General features: G+C 42.5%; 1 protein-coding gene across 1 annotated transcript in view; it reads right to left on the bottom strand.

The window, feature by feature from the left end:
* Positions 1-704: 704 nt before the first annotated feature.
* LOC311064464 (contactin-associated protein-like 5) overlaps positions 705-8,124 on the bottom strand; it is a gene marked incomplete at both ends in the record, with an annotated part of 145,723 nt that continues 138,303 nt past the window's right edge. Inside the window, 2 exon segments of the mRNA XM_084084294.1 lie at positions 705-925; positions 7,482-7,556. Of these exon segments, the coding sequence (XP_083940420.1) occupies positions 705-925; positions 7,482-7,556 (296 nt within the window).

Here is an 8,124-nt window from a genome sequence, read left to right as displayed (position 1 = left end):
CTCTTCTTATTGGAAAAAATGTTGTATCGTGACCTGACAATGCATTTTTCGGTTTACTAAAGAGGTAGAGAGACGGGGAGACCCCTGTTACTGAACAATCACTCTATATCAATGATTACGATCAGAATATAGAGCTATTTAACACACACACACACACACACACACACACACACACACACACACACACACACACACACACACACACACACACACACACACAAACACAAATATCACTGACTGCACCTTTAACAGGGGTTTGCCACTATAATTAACTACGCTCACTCACACCCCTATAAAGATGGAGATATAGCTTTTCAGCTCACTCCCTTGTACATTCCTGGTGTGTTTTAGACAGTGTGGTTGCACTCTGGTTGGTTGGTTGGGGAAATTAAACACTTCCTATACCGGGTAAAACCGATGCGCTGGTCGAGGCTTTTATTTTTTAGCAAAACTAAACAATAAAAGCCTGGAGATCGAGGCTACCAGTGTGCAGACTTTACTTCTCTCTTGTATTACTGCTGTTTGTCCTCCTGCACCTTCGGCCACGGAAGTTTGTGCACTATATCCTTTTCAACAAGGCTGTGACAGATGCCTCCTTATAGAGTCCTTGATGAGAGAGGTTTATCCGGCTTATAGTCAGTATAGGTCCATGGGAGAGGTATAATACGCACTGCTACAGAAAACCCCCCCTCCTTTGGTTTGTGTCATATGTAGTACTCGTTCATGTTGTCCCTGACTGCAGCGCTGTGGTGCTGCAGGTGCAGCTCGGCCCGGTAGGCCGTCTCCAGGCTGTGTCGGTGCTCCTCCTTCTCGCTCATGTCCCTCCGCTGGGCGGCCCCCCGCCGCCGCCGCCGCTGCTGGTACAGGAAGCCACAGACCACCGCCAGCACACACAGAGCGCTGAGGACCACCGCGGTGACCACACCTGGAACATGGGAGCCAGAGAGGGACACACACACACACACACACACACACACACAATGCAAAGTGGGTTAATGTACTGTAGACAGCGGAACATGTGTTTAAATGGCAGAGATGCTCATAGGCCTGCGTCCTGCGTCTCTGACGCACCATATTGAGAAAGGACGCATTCATGGCACCTTTGTTGCGTCCATGGGACGCACTACAATTTAGCGGAAATTACCGCGGATTTGAAGGCCATCCGTGGATTTCAAAGCCGTCCGCGGATTACAAGGCATAGTGCAGAAAACAAGAAAAATCTCGGTAAAACACCGCCGTATGGAGAAGTATTCTCTCTCTGTCTCAGGGCAGTGCGAGCTGCTGCTAGAGGGAGAGAAAGTGAGAGTGCTGCGCAACTTACAGCCCAACTTCAAAGCAAGTTAACGATGGCTCGTTGACCCCAATTTGACCACTAGGCAATCAACACTGAACAGCACTAATTAATGGCAGCTGTGATTCTTGTGTCTTTCCGTGCAGCCAGATATCAAATAATTCCCTGTAGAGCAGGGGTCTTCAGTGTTTTCAGGCCAAGGACCCCCTAGTTGAGAGAGAGATGAAGCAGGGACCCCCTCTATATTGTATAAAATTGTGTTTCAGATAACCTTTTGCTGCTCTTTTTTCCCTTTACACACCTAACTCCAAAAATAGCCGATCTACAAGCTCAAAAGTGTGAGCTTGTAGATCTGCTCTTTTTGGCTAAAGTTCTCCTCAGAAAATGGATACTAGGATTCAAGTGGTTAATGTAAAAAAAAAATCAAGTACTACAAGTACTAGTTGTCGGATTTGGAATTGTGTACTTTTCTTTCAGATACATATTCTGCATGAATATAACCATATAAGATGAAACACGAGTTAAACGCTGTGCATTTTTGTGGGACCCATAAAATGTCCCTGGGACCCATCTAAAAGACCACCCTTGCATCCCAGGACCCATTACATTGAAAACCTAGCAACATCACTGAAATGGTAAATGGTGCATTTATATAGCGCTTTTATCCAAATCGCTTTACATTGATTGTGCCATTAACCCATTCACACAGACATTCATACACCGATGGCGGAGGAAACCATGCAAGGCACCAACCTGCTCACCGGGAGCAATTAGGGGTTCAGCGTCTTGCTCAAGACCAAGAACACTTCGACACTAACTCTAGGGGAGCGCCCCAGCCCGGGATTGAACTGGGAACCTTGCGGTTTCCCAGTTCACTCTACCCGGCCACTCTACCCCTGAGTCACTGCCGCTATTCTAATTCTCTGTGTTTTTTTGTAAATTATCGCCCTACTTGTATCATACTACAGCGTCACACAAAAGCCTCCAAAGTAGCAGATATGCAAGCTTGAGCGTTCCCAGCTTGTTGTAGATCTGCTACTTTTGCTCTTTTTGAATTTGAATCCTGAAAAGCCCTACAGTTTAGCTCATGTACTGTTATGACATCATTATGACATCATTCTATAGAGGAACCATTGAGAGCATCCTGACGTACTGCTTCACTGTCTGGTATGGGAACTAGACGTGTTACCATTTATTGTAAATCGATTTAAATTCATTCAAAATGGTGACGATTTAAATCGATTTAATAAAAAATTAATCGCGACGCAAAAAAAATAGCCAGAAGAAAAAATTGGACAGGTGGAAAACTGTAGTTAAACTTGCAGAGTGACATATTACTCTACGCACGAGCGTGAAAAAATGAAAATACAGCTTGTAGTGACGGTGATGTCACTGTTATGCAACACGGAGTAACACGGACGTAGTACGCCATTATGTTCGAGGCTGGTTATAAAGATACCAAGGATCCGTCAGTGATGTCACTGACAAAGACATGTGGAAAAGGAAATACAGGAAGAGAATTGATAAAGAGTTTTCAGTCATTTGGTAGAATTGCTACTGTATTGAAAAGAAGATGAGAGAAAACACAGTATTGTGTAAAAAAGAAAGAGAGGGAAGAAAATACCGTGAAAATATCGTGATTGTGATCGAATGGTATTGTGAGTTGAGTGAATGGTTACATGCCTAATGGGAACTGTACTGATGCCGACCGCAAGTCCCTACAGAGGATAGTGAAAGCAGCAAAGATCAGAGGTCCCCCCCCCCCCCCACATGGGTCTGTGTATTATGTCAGATATGGGGGGGTGCCCCATATCTGACATAATACACAGACCCATGTGTCAGGAAGGCCATGAGCATAATGACTGACTCCTCCCACCCTTCCCACCATCTCTTTGAACTCCTGCCATCTGGTAGGAGGTTCAAGAGCTCAGGGGGAAGCACCCCCCCAATTCCCACCCCCCAAACCATCAGAACCCTGAATGCTCGCCATGTAGCCTCGATCTCCAGGCTTTTATTGTTTAGTTTTGCTAAAAAATAAAAGCCTGGACCAGCGCGTCGGTGTACCCGATATAGGAAGTGTTTCATTTCCCCAACCAACCAGAAGAGTGCAGTGGGCGTTGCTCGTAATGTTGTGTTGACAGGGCGGGTGCTGACGGACAGATCGGTGAACCAATGGGATCACACGCATTCTCTCGCCGGAGATGTTAAACCCGCCCCTTTAGGTCAGAAAACGGGAGCACTGGTGCAGCCTACTGGCCATATAACTGCCCCCCAAAACCAACCTCTTGGGAGATGAATAGCACTTTTGAATAGTACTGTATCATATTGCACTTGTTTTCACTTAAGCCCTAATAGGCTACTTTATTGTATGACAAATAGTGGAAATAACCAATCTACCAGACGGGTTGTGAGCTTGTAGATCTGTAATTTTTGGAAGTGGTAAAAACAAAAGAAAAAAAACATAGTTTGATTTTTTGTTTTGTTTTTTTGTTGTTGAAAGTTTCCCCTATAATGATATGCTCAAAATAGGGACACCCAAGTGGTTAATAATACAATACCCAATTTCTAGTACAATACTAAAACACTCTTTGCACCATTGGCTGTGGTCTAAACTGGCTTATACAGTACATTATGCCATGTGTCAATGCTCATATAGACATGCTCATATGTGTGAGCCAGGGCCACACACACATATTAGCAGATCAAAGCGGCGCTATAGGTCACCCTCTATAAATGGCTAATGGCTGTGAGTGGAGTTTCTATACCGCACATAATGGGTAATTATCACTTGACATGTTTCTATGGAAACTAATTCCCAGCATTGAGTACACTTTTTTTTTAATTTAAAGCGGCACTACGTAACTTTTTTTTAAATTAATAAAATGTAATTTTGTCCAATCTTGTATGGTGGAGCATGTTAATACAATTTATTACACGGCTTGGTTTGATGCTTGATTCTGATCTGGTCAATCACTGAATTCAGCTGTGTTTTATTTCATAATAATGACCGCTGAGCTCAATAACAGACCGCTGTCTAATTAATACTCAGAGCACCTGCTGCGCTGTTTGATTTTTTGCTATATCCAACATGGCAGCCATGTAAACAAACGCACAATGTCATTTACAGCTAAACATTGAACATCTCAAGAATGTTTTTTGAAAACATTCTGTATGAAGCGAGAAATAGACAATGCAGTAACCGGAAATCGATTCTATTTGATCCTGTTGTTTTCAGAGGTGACACGTTGCACTGACGCACCGTCCTTGCATTCAGGATGATAAAGACCCTATTGTGGCTGTATATATGCTGTCCAAAAAGCCGCAAGGAGCTAAACATGGAACTTGTATGACATGCACGCACAATAACTCAGGTCCACTCCTATCCTTGCCTTTGACCATTTACTAGTCACCAAACGTTAAGTTACAACAGTTCCCAGCACTAACTATTATACTACCGTGGATGTTACGGTGTTAGCGTTTATGATACGTTACGGTCAACAGAAAATGTTAGCTCCCACGCTCACCCCCTCTCGGTCCAAATCAAGTCCAAATCTCCACACTATAGTGCCCAGGTGAACGCCATGACTGTTATTAGTGTGGCAGCGCCCCAGCTCCGGTGATCACGCCCACCACCTACTAATACTAATCTGTCAATCAATGTGAAATACCTAATATCAATAATAATAAAACACGAGACAAAAGTCACATTATGGCTCCTACAGACCCCTCCGCTTCGCGTCGGGATCTAATCATCCTCTCAGGGTTTATTTCTCAACAATGACCGGATTGCCGTCAATTATCCCTTGCATAACTTATACAATTGGTGGTTGTATTTTGTCTCCCTGCTCTTCTATTGGGACATTTAGGTTGTGTCAAAGGTCATGTCTCACCTAGACACGAATTTTGACCTGATGGTCAAGATTCAATTTCTCCCCTGAGCAAGCAGGCAGGCTCAATTAGCTCAACGGTAAAAAAAAAAAAGAAGCTTTAAATCCGGGGTAGAAGAGCAAAGTTACATGAGTGCAGCTTTAATAAGAAAGCACGGGTTGTGATGTGAAAGAAAAACAGCATAATATACAAAAAATCGGATTTGCAAGAATAAAACCCCAAATGCTGTGAGTTGAAGTCCCAACTGTGAGATAATACACGAGAACATTATATTGTAATGTTGCAATTATGAGAATATAAGTTTCAGTTGTGAGAATAATCCCCTCAGAGCACTCCTCGTACTCCTCGTATCAGTACAGTACTCATTGCCTATTCAGATAGATGCTAGTTATGTTATCCGATATGCAGATGTATATTGATTGATGTGCACATATGCGCTGTACATTATTTAGATAGCTGTAAGATGTTTGCTCGTCCACAGATGCTACAGCAAGTCTGATCTTTTAGATAATATGTTATTTAGCCAGATGCTAGTTTTAATTTCCACCTGTTATCACAGTTAGCCTAATTACACCCCGTTGTTGCTCTGATCTTGCACTTTGTAAGTAGTGGATAACAGCGTCTGCTAAATGCCTGAATTGCAAATGGGGAAAAGTAACTCAAAATGATGAGGTAAACAGGCAAAACTGGAAGTAGAAATCCCTCCCAATTCAGACCTCTTTTTTATTTGTGTTCAGTAGTGCAAATATGGGCTTCCATATGCTCCCGTTTTGTTGTAAAATCAATGTTAATACAGATAATTTCACCCCCCAAAAAATGAAATGGCATATTCTGTAATGGAGAGAAAACCTGATTCCGCCATTAAAGGGATAGTTCACCCCCAAAATGACTTTTTTTCCTATGGATTAGTCACCCCATAGAGACTTGTATTCATGGAGATTTTTTTTGTTTTTGTCGCATTCCTAAAAAGCCAATTATTGGTTAATGATGACCGGCAGCGGTTCCGGTAGGAGACACAAAGGAGACTCTTTGTGTCTCCTACCGGAACCGCTGCCGGAGCCGATGCCAACCGGTCCGCTGGTCATCAAATTACTGGCTTAGGAAAAATTATATGAATTCAAGTCTCCATGGGGTGACTAATCCATAGAAAAAAATGTATTTTTTTAGCCACTTAAACCCCTGCATACGTATTGTGGGGAAAGCTTTTTGCAGAAAATAGCAGATCGACAAGTTCACTTAACGCAACGCGTTGTAAGCTTGTCGATCGGCTACTTTCTGCAAAAGCTTTCCCCACAATAACAGAAAAAAACAGAAAATACACTAGTATAGACACCTGAGGGACTCCCGGTCAACCCGTATAGGGTTTTCAAGTGTTTAATGTGAAATAATGTGTGAACTAAAGGCTTTTATTTATGCTCCCCCCGTGTGCTTAAAATGGCAGCTCCACCAGAGTGTAGATCAGCTATTATTTCCAGCACGGCAGTACGTACGCCGCAGTACAACATCCAGGCTTTGTATTGAAGTAGAGATGAGAGAGACAAAGACAAATAACAGACAGCTGGAGCTCATTAACCCAATCAATCCGGGAACGCACCTGTGTGTCATTTTAAGATTTCTTTGGGCTATTCAAAAATAGCAGATCTACAAGCTCATAGCGCGGCACTGAGTGCCGCGCTACGAGCTTGAAGATCTGCTATTTTTGAAAAATCTTGAAAATGTGTGTAAATCTTTGATTATATATTTTTAAAGCGAACATTTGTAACTCAAATCTCTGCTTCTAGTGGGGGTCCCTGGAACAAAACATTTTGAGATGGGGGTCCGCGGACAAATACATAATCTACAAATGTTTTCTAAATCCTAACAGTATGTTGCTAGATCAGTGGTGCTCCAACTTTTCCATGTCAAGGACCCCCCAAAATGATATGTATTTGGCGGCGGACCCCCATCTCAAAATATGTTGTTCCAGGGACCCCCCAGAAGCACAGATCGGAGTAGAAAAAAATTGCTTTAAAACATATATATATATATATATATATATATATATATATATATATATATATATATATATATATATTCAAAAATGTGCACAAATTGTCCACAATTACAAAGAAAATAGCAAGCTCATAGTGCCGCGGTGCCGCACTATGAGCTTGTAGATCTGCTATTTATTTTAATAGCCAAATAAATCTTAAAATGAACCAGGTGCGTTCCCGGTCTTAATGGGTTAAATGAAAACCAAATTAACAGCAGAACAAAGAATTAGCAGGAAAGCGTACAAAAAAGAAAAAGAAGGGAAACAGACCTCCTATTACGGCGGAATCATTGCGGGTATCAACGACGTGCCGCTCCTTATCGCTGTTCGCCTTTGCAGGCTGATCTGGAGGTGGGGGGGGGGGGGGAGAGGAGACACAAGGCTATTTCATTAACTTTCAGTAATGAGTGAATGAGCCGCGCAACTGGGGACGTTGTTGTTGTTCTCAATGGGAGCCGCTCGCCCGCACATGATAAGCCATTTCATGTTTCTGCCAGAACAATGATAAACAAAACATCCCATTTACGCTGGAAGGTATTGTTGTTGGAAAAGCTATTGTTGTTTCAACTCGTCCCCTGATTTATGGCTGAAATGTAATAATTGTGCCCAAAGCTATAGGCGGGACTGCAAACACCCTTAACCCGTTAAGACCGGGAACGCATCTGTGTCATTATTTTTTTTGGTTATTCAAAAATAGCAGATATACAAGCTCGTAGCCCTTGTAGATCTGCTATTTTTTTTTTAAATCGTGAACGTCTGTGCAAATCTTTTAATATATATATATATATGTCTTTAAAGCGAACATTTGTAACTCAATCTTTTCTTCTGGGGGGGTCCCTGGAACAAAATATTTTCAGATGGGGGTCCGCGGCCAAATACATATAATTTTGGGGGTCCTTGACACAAATGTTCA

Source organism: Gymnoscopelus microlampas (assembly GCF_963454915.1).
Source record: "Gymnoscopelus microlampas genome assembly, chromosome: 17".
NCBI classification, from domain to species: Eukaryota; Metazoa; Chordata; class Actinopteri; order Myctophiformes; family Myctophidae; genus Gymnoscopelus; species Gymnoscopelus microlampas.
This window is presented reverse-complemented; position numbering and strand designations above follow the sequence as displayed.